The following is a 24,964-nucleotide window of genomic DNA, read 5'->3' as shown; positions in this document are numbered from 1 at the left end:
AAAGAAATGATTGCATCTGTAGCCGAACATGGTAGATTTTTTTTTTCCATATTCCCTAAACAATACATGAAGTAACAACTATTTAAATAGCATTTGCATGGCTTTAAGTGGTATAAGTAATCTAGAGATGATTCAAAGCCAGCAAAAGTATGTGTGTAGGTTCTAGGCTAATGCTAAGCCATGCCACTGAAAGAGGGATCCTGCAACCTGTCCATGTGCGTACCAAGGAATGATGGCACATGTTACTCTAATTCATGTGTCAGTGCTTCCTTGGAGCTGACCCCTGTCGTGGTGGGGGCTACATGTCTCACTAAGGTTGTACCGCAGCATCTTGGACACCAGGAAGGCAATGTTTGGAGAACAAAAAGATCTTCAAATGGCAAGTACAAGGTATGAATCTAGATTAAAAACACTCAAAGCCATTCTTTGGGCATGAATATGGGCAGGCTAGCAGATGGCACTATAGAACCAACATCAACATTCTTAGCTACAACATTCTTAGGAGGTTTGTGTTGAGGTAGGTCAGTGTCTTCCACTTCCTTATGAGCAATGCTGCAAAACACAGACCGGCTTCCAGTCTAGGTGAAGGAACTACGGTGGTTCATTCCGTCTCTCATTCAGTTCTCTGGAGGGCTGAAAATGGTCAAAATGGGACAGAGGGAAATTGAAACTGGAGCACACGGCACTGGGGCCACTTGCCAACTGTGCCCAACTACACTGCAGCCTTGGCGTGCCTCTCCCCCTGCCTTCCACACACACCAAGGACTCACTTGTTCAGACACACCCTTTTCTCTGACAGTAGGTTCTGCATACACCTGCTTGGCTGACTCCTATTCGTCCTTAAATGTCACCCTCAGGAAGCCCTCCCTGATTTCTCCAGGAATCAGTTCTTTTTTTTGCACTCCCCAGGGGGCCTACTCCATGTCCAGACTCCATGAGTCTTAAACCGCTGTGGCTCTTTACTGAAATGCCTCTCATGCCCTTAACCGTGTTGTTCCTGAAGCACAGAAATTGCATTACAACGGTTGTCTTCTTTTCTGTTTAAAGATTTATATCTTGTATTTGTGTGTGTGTGGTGGGGGGTGCACATATACAGGTGCACACACACAGTGGTGAGCAGCCTGGTGTGGGTACTGAGAACCAAACCTGGGTCCTCTGCAAGAGCAGCAAGTGTGTGTAAACACAAGGCATTTCTGCAGCTGTTTGTGTTTCTTCTCTCAGCATAAGGCCCAGCTCCTAATATGTCCCCAGTATCACTTACCGTAGAAAGACCACAGAAGGCCTGGAAAGAAAATGCTGTTAAGATTTCTACTTTAATAGGTACCTTCAAAGTCCTGCAGGATGTGGCCTTCCTTAAAGGGCAGGGTCTGTTTCTGCTGCTGATCCAGCATGCTGTGAACCGTGATGAATTCGTCATCGAGCGCTATGACATAGGGGAAGCACACAGCCGCCCCAATCACATTCTCTGACCAGTGCACAGGGGCACGCTGGGATATCCCAGCCACGGTGGCAAACATGCCTAGAAAAACAGAAAGGAGGTGTTGTCAAATAACTATGAGGTGTTCTTTGCCATAGAAATGACCGGGTGAAAAGTAATTGGCTCACTCGGATTCTCCGACAGGCTTGCATTTCAAAAACAATAATAGAATATACTCATGTGCGAAGAACCATATATGACTTCATCACCATGAAGAGAACGGCCTTATTCAGGATACATATCATGTCTGCTTGCAATTACAAATGAGATTTTAAAATATTTCCATTGAATTCACGCACCCATTTATAAATGAAATGTTCCCCACACAGGAGAAAGAAAACTGCTCGGTAGTGTGGCAGGCTTTCTCCCACTACTTCATCTGGCTTCTATGCTTCAAGCTCTTTTTCACACATTTGTTCACACAGATTTACTGAGCACCTACTGTATGCCAGGCACTCTACTAAGAGTCCATTCAGAAGCTGGCTATGCTTAGAGTCGAGGCCTGAGCACTGCTAATTGGTTTTACCCCCTTATCACTGAGAATGTATATATGCTATAAGAACACATACGCTATAACACAGACTGGTTTGTTTATTCAAGACAGACTGCTGTAAAGCCTTTGTCCATAGTAAACTTGTGACAGTTTATCTATACTGCACATAAGGCACTGATTAGGGATTACTGAGATGAATATTTTGACCAAGAGGCATCTATCCATTTTAATTTTAACTTTTGAAAGCATCACAGTGTTTATTCCAAATGATTAGACACCACGGAAGCAATCAAGCGGCTTCTGTTGTAACGGGGTTGGAGAGGAGGCAGGTATAAAAGGAGGGGCTGAAAGCCCCATGGCTTTGGGTCTCTGCTGAGGTACCACAACCTAGCAGGAGCATGAAGCAGGAAAAAGCCACTTACCTCATGAGGCAGGAAGCAAACCCAGAAAAGTGGGGAGGGAGGAACCTAGACAACCCACCCCCAATCCTTCTAAGGCCCATCCTAAGTCTTCCCTCCAGATTCCACCTCCTAGAACAGTGGTTCTCAACCTGTCAGTCATGACCCCTTGGGGGTCGAATGACCCTTTCACAGGGGTCACCTAAGACCTTAGGAAAACAGATACTTATATTACAACTCATAACAGTAACAAAATTACAGTTACAAAGTGGAGACGAAATAACCCTATGGTTGGGGGTCACCACCACATGAGGAACTGTATTAAAGGGTCACAGCATTAGGAAGGTTGAGAGCCACTGTCCTAGAGGACCCACCACTTTCCAGTTGTCACCTGGAGACTACGACTCTAACACGGGGACCCTCTGGTGACACACGTCCTGATCACAGAAAACAGTAATGCCCAAGTACACAGAACAGCATCAGAAAACACCGATGGAGTGCATGCAGCACAGCTATGCATGAAGGCCCCGCTGGAATGCTAGTGCTGTCCCTGGAAGTCAGCCAAAGAGGCCAAAACGGAGAAGAAATGAACAGCACAGCTGGTGATGTGATGCCACCTCCAAGACAGGAGGGAAGTACAGACTGGCAAAGGGATGAGCATGAGCGATCAAAGAGATTCTGCTAAACTCTGGGTGAAAAAGCCATGTTCCAAGCAACAAGACTCCATGATAAGATGGAGACTCTCCATACTGCTAGTCAGGGTCACTGCACCCACCCTCTCAAGGGAATCACGCAGTGCAGAGGCCCTGGCTAGTGTTTCTGACATAAAGAGGGCAGAAGACAGATGCCAAGAACTACGGCTTCTGCAGTTTCACTGGAGTGATGGAACAGAGTCGTAACTGGCAAACGAGAAGGTCCAGTCAAGTCAGAAAAGTACCCCCTAGGAAGAGGCTACTAACTAGTCTGTGGCTAAAGTGCCCTAGCTAACTCTCTTCTGGCCAAGCAGGTGATGAAGTCTGTTGCTTTTATACTACTACAGGAGCCCAGGTGTTGTCAGTACACAGCGTGAGAGATTTGGAAAGAGCACACCAACTTTTAAGACCATTCTTTTTGGCCATGCCCCTTCTAGGTCCGAGCCCACCTGTGATCTAGGCCCACGTAACATGAAGCACAACTGAGTTATTTCCCTTGTCTGAGAAGTGCCATCAAGGGGTATGGCTAAAGTACTATAAAAAGTCAGGTAAACTTGCCTCACAAAAGGTCAAAAATGATCTCGTATGACAAGAGCGGTCACAAGTTACACTCTGGGAGAAAGGCAGAAGAAAAGAATAAAAATAGGTGTCATGCTGAAAGGTGCATTTATAATCTCGATAGTAATTTGTTTGAACTGTTGATTTCTGGAGCCGGGTGATGATGCTATTTGTAGAACCTATAGTTACAGAAGGTATATGTAAGAGACCTTACAAATACCCTTTCTATGTGCTTACAACTGCATTCACTACAAGCAGAATGACAAGTAAGTAAGTTGGTTAGCATTTAACATGACACTCATGTAGATGACACATAACAGACGACTGCCATCCCCTTTAACCTAACACTATAACCAAGAAAGGAACACGAGACTCTAACAGTTTACCTGTAAAGCCTTCAGAACCAGAGCAGTTAGGGCAACACGAGAGGACAGGGGGAGTGAAATGGGAATTCCAGATAGACACCCAGGGTATGAGGAAGTCGGTGTCTATTAAAGCCAGCCACTGAAATCAGCAAAGAGAAGGGCTCTGCCAACTGTTTATGGACATAGTGGACAGTCATATAAAAAAATAGCAATTGAATTGCTTCTTTACATGGTGAGACATGAGACTTTATAGGAAATATCAGAAAACACAGATGACTTTGTCTATAAACTGGAAGACAGGGAAGCCTCCCAATTATGACTCAAAATCATAAATAACTTAAAAAGTCAATACATTGGATTATACAGAACTTTGTAAAAAGAGATTTTTTGCAAGGCAAAAATTAGAAACAAATACCTAAAAGGTAAGTGGCAAACATGTTGGTATTTCAGATATATAAAGAATACCAAACAATACTAGTGATAACAGAGGGTCTGGGGTGGGGGTGAGGTTCAATGAGTGGTGGGACATGGGCTTGGCATGGATGAGGAACTGAGTTTAGTCTGTAGCGTGCTCGTGCACACACACACACACACACACACACACACAGAGTTAAAAATAGACAACAAAATAGGTAATCCCTATTTACTAACCTAAAGAAGCACAACTGACTCTTAAACATAAGGAATTCTCAGCGTTGCTCACAGGAAAATGTGCTATGCTGCCAAAGACACAAAAGTCTGGCAGCATACTCTGTTGGCCAAGCCTGGGGGAAGAGCATTGCCAATGTCACCAGGGAGACTATAAAATAACCCTTACCAGAGGAGACATGGTGATACCCAGCTCAGCCCACATACATTCATTACACTCAGTGTAAATCTGCTGAAATAAAAAGCAAAACTACTACTAATAATAGTAAACAAACGAAATAGGTTACCTAAGGAGGCGGCTAGATGTGGGCAGGATACAGGCTGGGTCCTCTGTGGGAATCTAGCTCACAGAACTTGCAGGAAGATGCAGGTGAAACCTTGGTGTGGTGGCAAGGTGACACTAAGATACAGAAGGATGGGTCCTAACATGATCTGATGATGCAGTTATCCTAAAAGGGTGGAATTCTCAGCACTGTCCATGGACAAGAGCCCCCGCACCCAGACCCTGGTCTGTAAGCAGCAGGGCTCTGGGGAAGAATGGCTTGACACCAGGTCTGGTGTAAGAACATATGAAATGTGAAGCCCTCGGATTTCTACAGACATGGCAAAGTGGTTCAAGAATCCACCATGTAAGCTCTATTAGGATCGTTAAAAAATATCCCTAATTGATAGACGAGACCTTAATGCCTCACCCTGACTTCATACACAGTGCCTAGGGGATGCCAAGTGGTTAAGGAAGGGAAAGTTTGCTCCCCGGAGGCATTCCCAGTGGTGTATGAAGGGAAGAACAGACAGAAACACAGTGCTGCCTGTTGTTAGGCCTAATGATGGCATGGACCAGGCAATGGTCATCAATAGCCATTATCATCACAAAGGGGAGGAAGCCATGCAAACTCCCACAGAGGTACCTACACTATGACGTTTCTTGCCTCCCCCACAAAGTAAGCACAAAACCCCCCTTACATCTCCTAGTTATCTGCTTGCAGTGAACAGAGGTCTGAGGGGTCACAGAGGCATGTTAAACCGCTCTACGGGGATGAGGCTATCAAAGTTCAGAGTGTAGGGAACCATCCACCTCCTTCAGGAAGGGAAATAGGAAAAGCTAACGAGAAAAGTAAAAAGAGAGGGAGGGACCTAAAGAAAAAATAAAATTTAACAAATCTATCAGCCAACTACAATGTATGAGCCCTGCATGGTACCGAGACAAGAAAACTGAAAACACAACAACAACAACAAATATTACAGATATTTAAATACAAGCACACATATGTACTTGTGTGTCTGTTACATATGATAAAACAGGAGGAATACAACGTGTGTAAACGTATCTGAGAGTATTTTGAGTATTTCACATCGTTGCGGTTTTTCATTTGCACACGTGTCTGTAACTGTGAACCATATTAAATGATTTACAGAGGAAGTGCTATGGTATCTAGAGCTGCTTCAAAATAACAACTAGGAACTGACAGGGCAGAGGCCAGAGAAGATGCACTGGTTTCTTTATGTCATGCTCATATGCCTATATATGTGTATGTGTGCTATCTGATACATATTTATAGATTAACTAAATATATAATTACATATATTTATCTAATTCTAATTTATTTATTTTATTTAACAATATTTTAATATATAATACATATGATATATAATTATATATAAATGTATATAATATATAATTACATATCATATACACAAATATATAATCATATACTTAGTTAATTTATAAATTATATATAATAATTTACATAGCATATAAATTATATACAAACATATGGTTTATAATATATAAATAACTATAAACATATAATTTAATAATTTATATTATATGTAAATTATATACAACTATATTTATAATGATATATTAATTCTAATATATTGTGCATAATTTATATAATATAAATATGTAATTAAATATAGACATTCTTTCTATTATAAAAATTCATGTTTTCAGAGCAGAGGACATTAGGAACAAGCATTTTCTTCTCCTATCCAGCTATGAACAGACATGGGAGAGTCTTGAATACACAGTCAAGTAAAAGCCACTCTGAAGGGCCACATATCATAAGATTCTAACTACACATTCCAAGGCTAACTATGAATGAAGGCAGAACAAGGTTAGTGATTGCCAGGAGGTGGGGTAGGGGTTCAAGGTCAAGCCCAGGGATTTTTTTTAAGGCAGTGAAACCATACTGTCCACAGCGAACTGCATGTGATCACTATGCCACCTAGTGACGTTGTAGCCATCTTAACGACCAACAGATACTCTAACAATGTATAATGACAGCACCTAATGATGCATTCCTCAGAAACCCTCACCCTCCCATTGCAAGGTATACCCAGAAACCCTAGGACAGCAGACAGGATGCAGGTGCCCTGAACAGCAACGCTGTAGCCCCTCCTCACCCAGGCCTCCTGGGCCAGCCAGCAGGAACTCCTGTCTGCCTATCCTCTTGACAATGGGTGGCTTCTCCTCGCTGCAGTAGGGAAACAGGTCCTGGGAAAGGCCCGTGCTGTAGTTCAGGATGATGTATTGTGTGGTCAGGGCCAGGCACAAGAAGTAGCCATCCACAGCCACGGCAAGAGGCTGCTCTGGAGTGGACACTTCCTTGACAATCTGTACTCGGTCCTCATACACCAGAAACATTTGGACGGTCCTGCGCTTCACCGAGATGATGCACACTTCCACGCAGAAAGGGTCTCCATTCACAGGGTTTTCGTTCACTGCAAATGTTGTAGCCCCTTTGATGCGGGCTCCTGAGGGGACTGGCTCCAGGTTCAGCATGTTAACCAGGGTTATGGAGTTGTCACAGAGCACCAGCAGCCTATTGAGAGCTGAGGCTGCACACAACTCGTTCACAGGCTTCTTGAAGCCCAAGTGTCTGTGCAGTTGTTTGGTGGCGATGAAGGAGGCTGTCCCTGTAGGCATGGCCTTCTCCTCCAGCAGGAAATGGTAAATGAAGCAGTCATTGGTGCCGACATAGAGATTCCTGCCGCAGCACTCCACACACTCAATGCTGATGTGCTCTTTGTCACCCGTCAGCAGCTCCCGCTCCACTGCAGAGACCAAGGTGAAGGCTTTGATGTTCATCATGTCTACCGGGTGCTCTGTGGGAAGATGGATAGACGATGTTAAACTTGGAGGGAGAAGCACACACAGCAAGCTGTAACAAAGATGCACTGATTCCCCATTCATCATTTCAGTGGAGAAATCCAACACCCATGACTTGCCTCACTAGATGGCTGGGGACCCTGGGAAAGAATGCACACACATGCTTAGGATGGCTTGCCCTTCTACTCATTCCCAACAGAACTGAAAGCTCCACAGAATTTTCTCCATTTCTCCCGGGAGACACACCGCAGATAGAACACCCACCCATACCCACACCCACACCCACTCACTCACACACACACACACATCCACAGACAACGTGAGGGATACACTTCTGAAAAAAAGCAGTTAGAGAACTCATCAGGCTTCTTTAATGTCTATAGCTACTTGCATGTGTGTTTAAAATAGTAGTGGGCACTACGCTCTGAGTCCCCTTGTACTCTCTGTGAGGGAAGCTTGCTGGTTCCAGCTCCACACTTGTCTAGGAATAAATGTGCACACACTGAGTAGCAAAGATGAGCCCCCGACTTCCCACCTTGTAGGTGGTGAGATGAGCTGTTCAGTGGGTCTGTGAGTGGGTCACTGCTATGGCAGTCACTAGAGAGCTTCACTGGAAGAAAAGCACCCGGGCTTCCAAAGGTCTCCTCCAACACGGACTCTGGTTTTACCCTCCACGAAGTCAGAAGCTGCAGAACTGCAAAACGGCCTTCCTTGGCTTCTCAGTAGGAGAAAGGCAGCTTCCAAGGACAACTCCTAATTCCTGGGAGGCAGGGGATCCATAGGCTTAGAGGGACTAGGCGCTGACAGAAGTGGCAGACACCATAATCAGGCCAACACAAGAAAGCCGCATCTATCATACCAAGCTTTTCAGAGATGGAATAGGACCACTTGATGAGAAATTACTTCCAGTTCTTTGACGCATTCCAAAAGGTTGGAAGACCTCAGATATTAGCTACTTCAGGGAAAGGGAGGAGTCCCATAATGTCTCTGATGCTTTTCCACTCAAAAGATTCTAGAGCAGTGGTTCTGAACCTTCCTAAAGCTGAGACCCTTTAACACAGTTCCTCATGTTGTGGTGACCCCCAACTATAAGATTATTTTCATTGCTACTTCTTAACTATAATTTTGCTACTGTTGTGAATCATAATGTAAATGTTTTTTGGAGACAGAGGGTTGCCTTAGGGGTTACAACCCACAGATTGAGATCCACCGTTCTAGAGTGTCACAATTTTGCACACCCCTCACCCACTTAGGCAATGGCCGGTATTTTGCATCAGACTGTGACTCCCTTCCCTGAGCCCAAATGCCCAAGAGGGAAGACTGACTATGGAAATATCTAAGCTCTTCCCATCCATCTCCATCACTTGAAATGAAGTTGGAATGTCTCTCCCCAGGTCATGAGTTCAAACTTCATCTCCCTTGTAGTAGTAATGGGAGGAAAAATGGCTTTGAGATTAAGGCTTGAGCGTGAGTATGGGCTTAGTGCCCTTCACAAAGAGGGCAGAGAGCTGTGAGTCTCTTCTACTGTGTGATGGCATAGCAAACGTTGCCTCTATGAAGAGAGACCCCGACCAGACACTGACTGATAGTCCTTTGATCTTAACATTCTCCATAGGTGTGAGCAATAAAGCCACATCACTTACAGATCACCCAGGTCACAGCACTGTTACAGCAGGACAAAGACACTTAGCTTTTCCAGTCTGGTCCACATCTGCGAAATGAATGTAAAAGCAGCAGCCTCTACTTCACAAGACTGGGGTGGAATAAATCTGCTCAGGTAGTGTTTACTATCTGGCACATAGCACTCTGAAGCTGCTCACGTCAGCATGAAGACTGACTCCTCTCTTTCTTCATGGGTTCCACTGCTCTCAGCCCTTCAATCTGCTTTATTCCCAACCTGGGCTCTAAGAAAGGAAACACTCCCAGGCTCTGTTCTCAGATATGGCTATCTCACTGACCTCTACTGAAGGCCAGAGGGAAACAAAGGAGAACCAGCAGAGGGTATGCAGGTGCACACCTGCTCTCTGACACGTTCAGAGGGGCAGAGGTGAACCACCACAAGTCCAGAGCCAGCCAGGGCTACATAGTAGGACCCTGTCTCACAACAAAAGCAAAAAGAAGAGCAGGAGAGGGGAAGGGAGGGAAGGAGGGGGGAAAGAAAGGGGAAGGGAGAGAAAGGGAGAGGGGGGAAGAGAGGAGGAGGGGAGGGAGGGAAAGAGAGAGGGAAGGAAGAGGAAGGGAGATGAGAAAGAGGGGAAGAGGGAGAGGGGGAGGAAGAGAGGGAGAGACAGAGACATGGGGAGACAGGGAGAGGGAGGGAGAAAGAGAGAGAGAGAGAGAGAGAGAGAGAGAGAGAGAGAGAGAGAGAGAGAGAGATGGCCCCCTGATGCAAGCCTGTAATCCCAGCTACTAGGGAAGCCAAAGAGGGAAGACCACACATGAAGACCTGCCTGTATCTAGGTGATAGGATTTCTCAGAGCTCCAGGGACAGCTGGAAAAAGAACCCACACAGACCTCTGCAAGTAATTTCTGGGACATACGACTCTTTCTCTCTTTAAAACGGCACCACGTATTTGTCAAGACCAAATAGAATTACCAGAACCCACCTAGACAACTTTTCCATTTAAATGCTAATGAGTAAACCACAGCTATTGAAATGTAGGCTTGGAGACATCTAAGCCAGTAAAAGCTGAAATAATACAAAATATGTCTTCCTTCACTGGTTGATCAATCAGGGCTGTCTTTTAAAATGGCAGGATAAAGCAATTCTGCCACTTAAAATATGAATTGTATCTCGTGCTTTTGGGAAAGAATAGAGAAACAAGCTTTGGGCACCTACAATCACACTCTTCTTATTTAACTCCATAAAGCAGGTTGTATATAATCCTAGTCTCTGTCTTCCCTCAGCATAGAGATAAACTATACATGCCAAGTCAAATGCCTCCTGTTTAGTCTAATGAAGGGGGTGAGCAGGGAAGAGAAGAAGGAGAAGGAACTGTAAGGCAATTGTGTCTTATGAAAAAGCTATACTTCTATGGCACTTAAAAACAAATGAAGAACTGTTTCATCATCTGCCAGCTCAAGTCTTGCTGATGGCAAACTTCCTAGTAGAGGTCTTTAAATAATATAAAATTAAAAAAAAAAAAAAAAAAAAAAAGAAGGCTGGAGAGGTGGCTCAGCAGTTAAGAGCACTGGCTGTTCTACCAGAGGACCCGCGTTCAATTCCCAGCACTCACATGATGGCTTACAACTATCTACAGCTCCAGTTTCAGGGAAATCTGATGCCCTCTTCTGGTCTTCCTGGGCACCAGGCATCACATGGTGCACAGACATACATGCAGGCAAAATACTCATGTACAAAGAAATACTATCTTCTTAATTAAAGCCCGCTCTTTCCGCTCCATGTTGCTGTCTGAGGCAGGGTCTCTGAGAGCCCAAGCTATTCTTGAACACCCAGCTTCCTCCTTCCACTCCCAGGTGCTGCAGTTATTAGGGATGTTTCACCACAACTACTGAGAGCCTGCTCTTGTAGTTAAACAGTAGTTTATAAAAAGCAAAAATGAATGGAGGCAAGTGAAAGATGAACACATAACTTAAAAATAGTTTATTCTTATAGGCAGTAGCAGCATTCTCCTCATGATCAAGTTCAAATAATATCTTTATGTAGCTGCAATAAGAATTTTAAAAAGGTAAACATTAGGTCACACACACACACATCTGTGTTATCATTAAGTTGCAGCCAGCTCCTCCTAGTGTGTAAATAAAATAAAAAGCTCAAAGATGGTGACTCGCTTCCCAAGGGCCTTACATCCTCATGAAGGAAATAAGACTAAAAATACAAGGGGAATAGATGAGTACTGTCTAAAGGCCAAAATAATAGTCTTTATATTTTGCTTTAAAAAAAAAAAAAAAAGATTTATTTATTATGTATACAGTGTTCTGCCTGCATGTATGTCTGCAGGCCAGAAGAGGGCACCAGATCTCATTATAGATGGCTGTGAGCCACCATGTAGTTGCTGGAAATTGAACTCAGGACCTCTGGAAGAGCAGCCAGTGCTCTTAACCTCTGAGCCATTTCTCCAGCACCCATACTTTGTTTTTTACACCACTTTTTTTACTAGTCCTTCAAGAATTTCATACAATGTGTTCTCTACCCACTGACTTAACTTTGTGTCTGTCTGTCTGTCTGTCTTTCTTTTCTTTTTCTTTATTTTACCCATCAAGTCCAATTTGCACTGCCCATATATTCTTGGATGTGTGGCCTTCCACCAGACTGTGGACTACCTACCACTGTAGAAACTTCCATACACACATGCACACATGCACACACACACACACACACACACACACACACACACACACACACACACAGGAACTACCTTATAAGGAGGCAACAATGCTGCTACTACACACCACAGACTAACATATTAAATAAATAGATTAGACAGATAGCTAGATAATTAATTAATAATTAATTAATTAATAAGCAAGCAAGCAAGCAAGCTCAGTGCCAGGAATGTGTTTCTACTTTTGGAGTTGTTAACTCCAAAAGATCTCACAGATTCCAAACATTACAGGCTATTGCCAAGGCTCTTGGTTACCCTACAGAACTCAACAGTAAGACCCTATTACTGAAGACACCACACTCTTGAGAGTCAGAACATGAAGATATCATGTTGGTAATGACCTGGAAGCTTCATTCCTATTGGCTGGCTTTCATACTGCTGGAAGGTACTATTCAAAGTAACAATCTTAATCATTGTTCTCTACCAACTTGAGATTATGCATTCCGTCCTTTGAAAGATATTGCCACTAGTGATCTAAATGTGTCTTTGAAAATGCCAATGCAGGACCAGAGAGATGACTCACTGGGTAAAGATGCTGTTGTCAAGTCTGAGGACCCAAGTTGGATCCCCAGAACTGACACGGTGGAAGGAGAAAATCAGCTCCCACCAGCTGTCCTCTCTCTCTACACACATACTGTGACGGCGTGCCCCATGCGCAAAATAAAATTTTAAAAGAACATTCTAATGTAAAAATATTAATTTATTTCTACTAATGAGCACAAAAGCAGTCTTGTTTAGTTAGCATCTCTGGTGCTGCTTTGCGTGTCATCTCTTAGGCTTTTGGCTCTCCTAAACCTAAGCTCCAGAATGGTGAATTCATTCTTTAAGGTTCCCCATGGGTTGGCTACTGGAGAATTTGATATTGCTCATATATTTCTAAAGATGCCTGTTCTCTTGACTTGTAGGCAATAGTTATGCAGGCTTCCTGGGCCTTTCTTCTTCCTCTTCATAGCACACAGTCAAGGTCAGCAGCTCAGATATGAGGGAGTTTATGAGCTATGCAGAGCACCAGTTATGCCCTGACTTCATGGACACTGTGTTCCCCAAAGCAAGCCCAGGGTTCTCTATGTAAATTCTGTTAAACATTTGAGAATCACATAATAGTAGTTCTGCATAATAAATTTTCCTGAGAATTACAAAATAGAGGGTTCACATCCTCCTTTATAAAGCCAATATAAAGCACGTTTCTGATAGTAAAGCCCATTAGTGTTTTTCTCAAAACAGAAAATTAGGTAACTCTTACAAATAAACATGTCCCTTAGCAGCTGTGTCAACCAATCAACATAAACTAAAATTAAAAAATGTGGTTATATTGAAATACTATATTGGCAGCATGTTTACAAGAAAGTCCACAAAGTTAAAATCTGTTGGTTTAATTTTCCACATTTACAAACTAAAAAAGAAAAATGTCATTATTTTCATAGTTGCATAAAAATCTTAATTCAACATTCATCCATATCAAAAGTTGGCAGTATATCATCCTACTACCTAAAACAAACAAGTCCCCACTAGCAAGATTTTTAAAAGATGCATTTTGCTAATTGTATGTATTTGTGCAAGTACTCACAGAGGAGGCCAGGGGACATAGGATCCCCTCTTGAGCTGGAGTTACAGACATAGGTGTTAGGAACAAAACTCAGGCCCTCTGTAAGAGCAGTATATGCTCTTAACACTGAGCCATCTCTCTAGGCCTCAACAGCAAAAATTTACAACTATTTCCTTTAAAAGAAGACAAAGATGTCTGTTAGTACCATCTGTAGTGGGATGAATGGAGTCCTATTCAAAATGCTAAAGGCCTAAGCCCCAGAGCCTGTGAACTGCACCTTCTGTAACACAAGATGTTACAGATGACCGGGTTAACACGAAATCTTTAGGTCAAGCCCTAACCCAAGATGACGACGTTCTATAATAGAGGAATCAGGCTGCAGACATATACACACAGAGGAAAGATATTAATAAGGGAGGGGGAGACCAGAATCTATAATCTAATGAATGCTGGAAGGTACCAGAAGAGGAATTGCATGGCTTCTCCAGCTCTCAGAGGAACTGGCCCTGTCACCCTCGATCTCAGTTTTGCCCCTCCGGAGCTGTGAAACGTACACTTTTAGTACCTAAGGCACCCAGTTTGTTACAGCATTCCTTGCATGCTGACGAACTGTGTCTATTCTAAGTTGCACTGGGAGTTTGTCAGGATGAAACTAGAAACCTGTAGCACCAATCTTAAAGGACTTATTAATAAAAACAAACTTGGGGCAGGTATTGGGGTGAACGCTGGAAGATCAGAGAGACAGAACAAGCCACAGCTTCCATCACCTCGCCAATTCCTCAGCTGATCCTGTTTCCTCAGACTGGAATCCTCTGAGTCCTCATCCAGAATGGGTCTCAGCTGAACTGTGCTGCTCAAAGCCTAAAAGCTTAACCAATCAAAGGCTTCTAGTTCCTGGTCTTCATGCCTTATATACCTTTCTGCTATCTGCCATCACTCCCTGGGATTAAAGGCTCACTTCTTGGGATTAAAGGCATGTGTCACCATGCCTGGCTGTTTCCAATGTGGCCTTGAACTCACAGAGATCCAGAGGGATTTCTGCCTCTGGAATGCTAGGATTAAAGGCATGTGCTACCACTGCCTATCCTCTATGTTTAATATTGTGGCTGTTCTGTTCTCTGACCCCACATAAGTTTATTAGCATGTACAATATTTTGGGGAACACAATACCACCACAGAAACCCAAATCAACAAATAATACACAAGTTATAAAAAACTGAAATAAAAAACATAAGACTACTAATACTCAAATGTCTACATGGAGGTATATAAAGATTCTCTTAGACTTAGTTAAAGTTTAGAAGCTGTTAATTAAAACTATATCAAGGTCATCTGCATTCTACACTTATATAACAGTTATAAACTTGAATCTTAAAATGTATTCAGTATATAGGGGAAAAAAATCACCTAACAAAGATGTACAAGATCTCTAAATAAGCCCGGCAGTGGTGGCACATGCCTTTAATCCCAGCACTCAGGAGGCAGAGCCAGGCGGATCTCTGTGAGTTCGAGGCCAGCCTGCTCTACAGAGCAAGTTCCAGGACAGCCAGACCTATGCAGAGAAACCTTGCCCCCCCCTCCCCCAAAAAAAATCTCTGAACAAAATCTTATTCCTATACTTTAAGGAAGACCTAAATTATAAACTCAGCAGTTTTTTTTTTGTTTTTGTTTTTGTTTTTGTGCAGAAACTGACAAACTAGTTTTAAATTCTACATGGAAATCCAAGGACCTTGAATTGTCCAAACAACCTTGAAACTGTAGCATGAAATAACAGGACCTAATAGAGTTCAGAAACTGCTATCAAACGACAGTGGGTAACTAAGACATAAGGCTAGCCTGGTACTGAATGACTGAATGTAGTTCTGTCTACTTGGCCAGGCTAAGGCTGAAGGACCACTTGTATCTAAGAGCCAGAGACAAGCTCCACAAAATATCTATCTCAAAAAAGTAAAGAAAAGAATGGAAGGGAGCGAGGGAGAGAAAAACACAAAGGGTTTATATAAACAAGCAGGTCAAGCCCCATACTGGGAGGAAAAACTGTAGTTCATACACCTGCCAAATCACACAAGAAGATATAAAACTCCCACAAGCCAACAGTCAAAATAAGAAACACTAATTTTCCACATGAGTAAAAAATTCAAGAGGACACTTCACAAAACAAGGTACATCGATGACCAAAAAGAACATGAAGAGACTGTCACCATTATTAGATACCAGGAAAACGTAGGTTAAATTGCATGAGCTGACTTCATACCTACGAGAATAGCTACCAGTAAGATGACTGACACCAAGCTGATCATGGTGCACATGTGCAGTGGGTAGCTGTTCCAGCTTTGACCTGGAAGTACGACCCCCATTGAGGCTTCCGGTAACTGTCACGCCTATGAGGCGGGGCCGAGACAGGAGCCCTTAAGACCCGAGATCTGGATGTGCAGCTCTCTTGGTTCCTGGATCCTGGATGCTGGATGTAGACCAAGCAGAGTTCTCCAGAAAACACTGTTGGACTGTGTTAGACCTCTCCCGGATCCTGTAACCTATCCCTTTACTTGTAAGTTACCCACAAAATAAACCTCCCTTTATTTTGTCACTATGTGGAGTTGACTCAATACTTCCACCAATACACATGCCTCCAATTTCAGCACTTGGAGAGCAGAGGCAGGTGGATCTCTGAGTTCAAGGCCAGCCTGGTCTACAGAACAAGTTCCTGTTGTGGAATATTATTTTAAGATGTTTCATATTTGTCTTAATGATGCAAAGATGTATTGCATTCTTTTATGCTGCATTTGTTTAACTCTGTGAAGCTGTGTTACTTTGTCTAAAACACTTGATTGATCTAATAAAGAGCTGAACGGCCAATAGCAAGGTAGGAGAAAGGATAGGTGGGGTTGGCAGGCAGAGAGAATAAATACGAGAAATCTGGGAAGAGATCGAGATCAAGGTACAAAAGAAAGGAGAGGAGGACTCCAGGGGCCACCCAGCTACACAGCAAGCCACAGAGTAAGAAGTAAAGGTATACAGAAATAGAGAACGGTAAAAGCCCAGAGGCATAAGGTAGATGAGATAATTTAAGTTAAGAAAAGCTGGCTAGAAACAAGCCAAGTTAAGGCTAGCCATTTATAAGTAAGAAAATGTCTCTGTGTGAGATTATTTGGGAGCTGTGTGGCAGGCCCCCAGAAGAGCCAAAGAGCAAAGAATAAAAAACGACTAACTACAAATTCCAGGCCAACCAAGGCTATATATATAAAATGAGACTCTGTCTTAAAAAAAAAAAAAAAAAAAAGTTTGACTTATAAAGGCCTGGGATCAGAATCTAGTACGATCTAAACAGAAGGAAACAAACAAGAAGGCAAAGATCGATGCCAAGTGTCAATGGGGACTTAGATCAAATTCAAATCTCAGGTTTTGGTTTAGTCCCTTTGAAGATTCTAGTTGGTGATTTTTCTTTTTACCAAAGCTAAAACATTATCTGGCTACCCATTCATTTTATTTTGTTTGTTTTTTTAGACAGGTTCTGAAATTCACTGTGTAACTGGGGATGACCTGGAAAGCCTGATCATGCTACCTTCACCTTTGGAGGGCTGGAATTACTGGCATGGACCACCTTGCTTGGCCATTCTTTTTCTTTTTCTTTCTTTTTTTTTTCTTTTCCTCCCAAGACAGAGTTTCTCTGCGTAGGCCTGGCTGTCCTGAATCTCACTCTGTAGACCAGGCTGGCCTTGAACTTGGAGATCCACCTGCCTCTGACTCTTGAATGCTGTGATTAAAGGCGTGTGTCACCAGCACCCACCACCACATTCTTAATGTTTCTATATAGTTACACAAGATACCTATAGCAGACTTATTCTTAATAGTCTGAAAACTTAAAACAGCTGAGTTTTAGAATCATAAGGGACTGCATTCAACCTAAGCACTTACTGAGCTTTTCTCCCAGCCTAGCCATTTGTAAAGTATTCATAACTCTAGAATACTAGTTATGAACGGATGAAAACAATACTTGGACGAATGTCAAAAACACTGTATGGGGCTGATGAGATGGCTCAGTAGGTAAAGACATTAAATGCCATGCTTCAGGTCCTTCATGGTGGAAGGAGAGACACAATTCCTGCAAGTTATCTTCTGACCTCTACATATATGGTGTCTAGGCATATGTGTGCCCTCACACATGTAAACACAAAACATAAATAGAATAATAAAACTGTACATACTGTAAATTTCCACTTATATGAATATCACAGTAGACAGCACAGATGTATGTTGATTAAACTCAAGGATGTCAATGGCAAAATGACCAAAGGAACTCTTTGGGGCACAGGATGAGTCTGTACCTTGATGAAGGGGTCTGTTGTGAAAGTGTGGAGATTCACTGTCTCAGTTATGTTCTATTGCTGTGGCCAAACACCATGACCAGGGCAACTTATAGAAGAGTTTATTTAAGGTTTATAGTTTCAGAGAGTTAGAGTCCATGACTGTGATTGTGAGGAGCAAAGCATGAGGGAGGAAGGGAGGGAGGGAAGGAAGGAGGGAGGGAGGGAAGGAAGGAGGGAGGGAGGGAGGGAGGGAGGGAGGGAGGGAGGGGAAGGGGAGGAACGCCCCCCCCCCAGGAGGGAGGGATAGATAGACAGAGAGCAGTGCAGGAAAGAGCACTAACTGGAAATGGCATGGGCTTTTAAAACCCCAAAGCCTACCTCCAATAATACACCCCTTAATCCATCCCAAACAGTTCCACTAACTAAGTCTATGAGTCTATGGAGGCCATTCTCATTCAAACTCCCACACTTGTCAAAATTCATTAACCTGTATGGCATGTGCACTTCCCCAGGCACACCTGGAATCCTAGTACATATGGTGGGGAGGCAGGAAGACTTGGGAGTTCAAGGCCACCCTAACCTACACGGGGAGACTGCCTGAAAAAACAATATATTTGACCAAAGGTCCGTGGATGTCATGGGAAACTAGTAAAACACCAGCACAAGCAGACTACTCGCAGGTTTTTCCCTGAAAAGGGAAGTAAGATGCAGCAATAGACACAAAGCTTCAGGTTACCACTGCAAGTGGTTTTAGTTTATGTCCATGCATTTAACAAAACAGACGGTGACTGCATGTGAATATAAGAACAGGACACAATGGAAACTACATTGCCTGTGGAAGATTCCTGAAAATGCTGAAAATGCTGAAACTGTCCTAGCATTTTCTGTGAAGCCCTTGACATGGCTGAGTAAACTGATGATTCCTCCACGGAATTTATTTTATGTTCACAAAGACAAGGACAAGGGAGGAGCATTGACCATGTCTGAGATGAGGGAAAACTGGAAACAGCCTGGCTTTCCTCCACAGGATAGAGAACTGTACAACGGAAAAAAAAAAAAAAAATGACCTACAGCTACGCACAAGAGTGAATCCATTCATGAGGAGTCTCATGAAAGGAAATCAATCTACAGGTGATGAGCAGGGGAATGGGTGGGCGAATGACAGATTTCTAAAACATCAAAAGTGTCCAGTTTCCTAAACTGAATGTTGCTGTCACTATTTGCTGTATCCTTACAGATTAAAAGTATTTTTCTATATGTTATTAAACATTAATTTTTAAAGCTTTTTATTAGTACATATTAATTACATATAATGGGTTTCATTTTCACATTTTGTTTCTTTTTTTAAATCTTTTTTTTTTTTTTTTTTGGTTTTCCAAGACAGGGTTTCTCTGTGTAGCTTTGCGCCTTTCCTGGAACTCGCTCTGTAGACCAGGCTGGCCTCAAACTCACAGAGATCCGCCTGCTTCTGCTGGGATTAAAGGCGTGGGCCACCACCGCCCAGCTCTTTTTTTAAATCTTTGTGTGTATCTGTGGGAATGTGTGTGTAACTCACACGTGTGCACATTCATGTATGAGTACAGGTATGTTCATGCCAAGACATGCATGTGGAGATGAGAGGACAACCTCAGATGTTGGTCTTTACCTTGCACCTCGAAGGCACCTCTTAAGCTAGCTGACCTATGAATTCCCATGTTGTCATAGGTGTACTGGCATTACAGACAAACACTACCATGCCTGGCTTTCTGTGGATTCTGCAGCCTTGACCTCAGATCCTCAGGCTTGTGTGGCAGGTGCTTTGCCCCACTGAGCCACCTCCCCAGTCCCCATTATGACCTTTCCACACATGAATATACTGTGCTCTGATTGGCGCAGTAGTGGCATGATGTCGTAGGGGTAACCATCCACTTCCTTACCAGTTTACGCATTCATTTTTAAGATACGTATTTATCTGTAAGTTATTTACTTTCCCACACTAGTTTTATCTTGGGAATCTAAAAGGAATCCATTCAGTAAACTTACTAGAATTCACAACTTGCATGGTTTTCATTTAAAATTTCATTTCATGGAAGCATATACTTATCATATATGTAAGCAATCTACTCACAATTTCTGAGTTCATCTCAATGCAGTACTTAGTTTATACTAAATCCATATTTAGGGGCCATTTCTCAAATATTACAGGTATTTGAAATCTTCAGGGGGCATCTCATAAATTATTAACCATAAGTGCCTCTTATATTATTAGAAGGACAAGATGAGCATGTGGGACACTGTTCAATAAGACAGATGCCGACACTGGGTGAGGGTCTGCCCCTTCGGAGGCAGCAGGTTTCACAAGGCCACCCACTTACCTCTTGGGCTGTGGCTAGGGAGAGAGGCTAGGGAGGCGACTCAGTGAGTAAGGGCACCTGCCACTGAGTTGGATGACCTGAGTTCAATCCCGGAACCCACGTTGTGATGGAAGGAAAGAACCTATTGCTGCGAGTTATTCTCCAACCTCCACACATGCGTGTGTCCTGACACACATGAGAAGTCAATATAAAAACAAACAAAATGCAAATCCACAGCACGAGAACAAACAAATGCAATAAAAGCATCTGTAAGATCGGTTTTCTAGAAGCAGAAAGAAGTTTGCAGATACATCATAATATTTTATGATTTTAATATTATAAAACTAGACCAACTCCTGCTCAGAAAAAAATATACTGAAAGAGTACTGTGACAGAGTGGCTTTTATTAAGACAGATGCTTTAGCAGACAGCACTACTAGCTCTAGCACAGAACACAGACACTGAGAAGAAGTCTACCTTTAAGACAGGCCTGGTGTCCTGAGCATCTGGTCAAACAAACAAAGAACCCAAACACTCAATATTTAATATTTACCTAACACTTTTAAATGAAATAAATTCTGCAGAGCCCCTGGCAAGCTACATGAGGAACAGAACATCATCATCATCAGTACAGGATGTAAGTATTACAGCCCTATAACTGAAGGTGCGTCCTATCACAAGCTAGAGAGTAATTCATCTACATTTTTAAAAGATAGTCTACCTAAAATTAGCCTTGTTATTTTCTCCCCATTTCATGGTAAATGTTTGTTCATTTTCCGTTCATGAAGTTACACTAAAAGTGAACAGTTCAAAACAAGCCTAGGCAGGCAGCACACTATGACCCTAACTCCCTAATTCCACCACCCCCACAAAAAAGAGGAAAACTGTGACTTTTGCTCATTTGAACTATTTTACATGGATTGGCTTAGGTTGGACTAGAGTGATGGAAATCAACTTTTTTTAATTAAAAAAAATATCGGTGTGAGTATATGTGTGTGTGGGTGCATGCAGAGGCTACAAGAGAGCATCAGATCTCCTAATGCTGGAGTTACAGGCACTTATGTGTTGCTGATGCTGAGTCGTCTGGAAGAGCAAGTGCTCTTAACCACTGATGCATCTCTACAGCCTAAAGGCGGACCTGGTAGGGTCAGAACTAGAGTCTGAGCTGAGAGCAGCAATCATGGGAGATGTTTAGACTGGGCTGGGAAAGGGCAGACACTCTGGAAAGACCAAGTTCTCAGCGCTCAACTATCCCACATGAATGATGACAGTAGGAATAATATGGGACAGCCATTAGCCACCTCCTTGTGATTGTGGGTGAGTTGGTGTCTCTACATCTATATACAGGGTTTGGATTCCACTGTAGGTTTCCCCAACACTGTCATCTAGCTGCCAAAAGAGGGCAGGGTAGTTCAGATGGCTTGATCAACCATGGTTGGTATTTGGAGAGCTGAGACTCCAATCCAGGCATCTTAACTAAAGCATAGGCCTCTAACTCAAACTTATCCTGCTGCCTCGGCCTCTTGAGTACTGGGATTACAAATGTGCACCACCATGCCTGGACTCTCTTTGGTTGAGACAGGATCTGTCCTATAGCCCAGGCTAGTCTCAAACACAGACTTCTATTGCTTTAGTCTTCTGAGTGCTGGGATGACCTGAATGCACCAGCAAGCCCAGCTTCCTTTCTTCCAACATCTCTGAGTAGAGAGGCAATGACAGAGAACTGAGACGTCCCGCGGCGTCTTTAATGGTGCACAGCTACACAGGGACTGGTCCCTGTTGGCTTCTAACCCCCTATACTCCCAGTTCCACTGACTGAAGGAACATGCTGGCTTCAGTTCCTCTGAGCTAAAGTCTTCCTGACCACAGCAGCAACTCTCAACCAGAGGCCTGGATCCTTCAAGGTGACTGGTCCTGTGGTAACTAGTTCTGAAGTGATTCCTGAGATCATGGTTCTTACCTCCCTGCTCTGGGTCCCAAGGATGAATCCTAAGACTCCACCCGCCTTGCTGAGGCACATTCCCATCAAACCAGGATGTAAGTTTACCTGAAATAATTTGTTCTTGCTGAAGAGCACCGCAGTTGGGTGACTCAATACTGAAATTTGCTGGAAGCCAACAACAAATACATTAGCTTGTAACCAGGCAACACTTGATCAAAACGAGTACAGGAGAGAAAGTAAAAAACTAGGTACCAAAAAAAAAAAAAAAAAAGACAGTCATAGAAAACTGGCCTGTTCCAGTGATCTGAGAGAGAAAGAGGAAGGGGCGGAGGGGAGGAGACAGCTTTGGTCTAATTTGTCTTGACATTACCCTGGCACGCATCTATGTCTAACTACTCCTCCCTGTGCTAATACAAATGCCAATAAAAATATGGAAGTATATGTTGTCCCCTTATCCATGGGTTGCGTATCTGAACCCATGGATGTGGGGTTCAATGGAACCCATATTAAAAGCATCTGGCACACATCATGTGTATCATGCAAAGCTGCTATATGTGTCTGTACCAAACATGTTCATCTAGAGATGACTTAAAGCATATGATAGCACGTGTAGATGCTATATCCAACTACTGCAGCATCTTATATTCTATAATACTTAAGCCCCACAGAGTTGGTATCCAAGGAGAATTCTGGAACCCAAATCCATAGATACTAAGGGTGACTGTGTACACATATTTGTACACCACATACATGTACTATATATTCACATATACTGTAGGCACTTACCATACAGATGGTATGTACGTATGTATGACTAGTGTGTATCTAGGCACATATATATCATATACATCCTAAATGAGTTACATAAATGGTTATAACTGAAGAAGCAAGGGGTTAGAGGATATGGAAAGGAATGGGATGATAACAGGGGTCTCTCAGGCATTTACCACATAACACCATCCTCACCACAGAATCTTCCAACACCAACAAAGAATTATCACGTGCCTATGAGACATCGGGCAGTTAACTTATTTACATACACTATTTTTGTTGGATTTTAGTTTATTCTACAACAGCCACTTTGACTATGGAGAAACATCTTGATCTCAAGTCTTCAGGAAGACATCTAAGGGTGTTTGCAAGAAACACTCAACCTTATTTGGGCTAGCCCCAGACTGAGTTGTTGAGTTTTGCATTTGCTTAGCAGTCATGTTTTTCTTAATACAGTAAAACAGGTCGGGTTTGCCACAGAGGGCATGAGGTGTAGGATCTGAGCCAGATCACTCTGCAGAACCCAAACACGCGGCTGCCACAAATGATGACTTCAATGTCTTTCTAATGAGGACTGGATCCTGACCATGAAAAGATGCTGAACCCATTCAGGGAAACTGACTCCTTTTCATAAAGGATCAAAATTTTAACATTAGCATAAAAGGCTGTTAGTAACTGTAAAAAAAAACAGAAATGCTAATTGCAAGTCAGGTCTAGAAAAATACCCATATTGTTTTTATTTGTTTGTTTTCAAAACCTTCCATTTACATTTGTGCCGGGCCCCTACTCACTTGGGCAGGATTTTTTTTTTTTTAAACAAGGACTTCCGTCACCCAGGCTCCCCTCTAACTTGCTATGTAACTAAAGAAGAAGACCTTCAACTCCAGCCCCTTTTGCTTCCCTCCCAAGTGGAGGAACTGCAGCCTTGTTCCACTGCACCTGGCTTTCTGTGACGCTACAGATGGAACCCAAGGCTTCCTTCATGCCGGCTAGCAGTCCACCCACTGAGCTCCACCCCAGGGCCCAGGGCTGCTTTCTAAACAGCAAGCTCTAGGCTTTGTCAGCTTTACAACCAGAAGACGCTGTGGGAAGCACAGGCCAGTACCAACCCTGTCTCTAGAGAGCTGAGGCCAAGGCTGAATCGGTCCTGCAAGCCTGCAGGAGTAAACAGCTCTGTCCCCAACTCTAAGGTCAAAAAACTGCCATTCAAATATGAGTGGAGGAAGAATGGCAGGGGAAAGCAAGGCCGAGGTCTCACCAAGTCTCACCAATGAGCTGCAAATGCACACCTTGGCATGTACAGTGAACTGAAATCCAGAATCCACAGCCTGACTCCACAGTGAAGCCTCCACGGGATCCACGATTGCTCAGAGCAGAGAACCATGGGTTTTCAGAGTGCAAGCATGGCCTTATGTTCTCATTTTTACTGGAGAACAATCACTGACTATAGCTCTGTTAAGTGTCAGGACTTGTGATAGATGCCTCCCATGAAAACTTTATGAGAATCCACACACCTTTTGTGAAATTAGCCCTACTTGGTGAATGGAGGAGATAAGACAAGGCCTCATGTAACCTAGGCTGGCCTCCAACGTGATCCCTAGTCATGGATGGCTGATGACGGTCTTGAACTCCCTGTCTTTCTAGCTCTATCTCCTGAATGCAGGTACCACCACACCCAGCTATTAGTCCCGTTTTGATGAGGAAAATGGCATCCAAAGGTCACTGTTAGGAAGTGACAGGAGCGGGGGTTTAAACCCACACAGCCTCACCCTCATCATGGCCCTGGAGTGCGACGAACCAGGGCCTGGGGAAAGGCGCTGTGGGCAGGTTCTTGGGGATTCTGGTCAAGTGTGGCCTTTTATTTTACACCCAAGTAGCAGTTGCTTGGTTAGCAGAAAGGAAAGGAAAAAGAAAAGGAAGCAGCTGTCCAAATGTCCCTTCCTTTCTGACCCTGGAGCTGTGAGTCCTCAGCTTTG

General features: G+C 43.2%; 1 protein-coding gene across 4 annotated transcripts in view; it reads right to left on the bottom strand.

Annotated features, from left to right (window-relative positions):
* Tgfbrap1 (transforming growth factor beta receptor associated protein 1) overlaps positions 1-24,964 on the bottom strand; it is a 53,298-nt gene that overhangs the window by 19,400 nt on the left and 8,934 nt on the right. For all 4 annotated transcript variants that reach the window (XM_006986060.4, XM_076557333.1, XM_016004667.3 and 1 more), the window contains 2 exons: positions 7,038-7,739; positions 1,325-1,519 (listed from right to left, as the gene is read on the bottom strand). In XM_006986060.4, coding sequence (XP_006986122.1) covers positions 1,325-1,519; positions 7,038-7,725 — 883 coding nt within the window. In that variant the 5' untranslated portion in view covers positions 7,726-7,739. The remainder of the gene's footprint in view (positions 1-1,324; positions 1,520-7,037; positions 7,740-24,964) is intronic.

This window comes from Peromyscus maniculatus, chromosome 21, assembly GCF_049852395.1.
Source record: "Peromyscus maniculatus bairdii isolate BWxNUB_F1_BW_parent chromosome 21, HU_Pman_BW_mat_3.1, whole genome shotgun sequence".
In the NCBI taxonomy this organism is placed as follows: domain Eukaryota; kingdom Metazoa; phylum Chordata; class Mammalia; order Rodentia; family Cricetidae; genus Peromyscus; species Peromyscus maniculatus.
The sequence above is the reverse complement of the archived record's forward strand: the minus strand, read 5'-3'. Positions and strand labels throughout refer to the sequence as shown.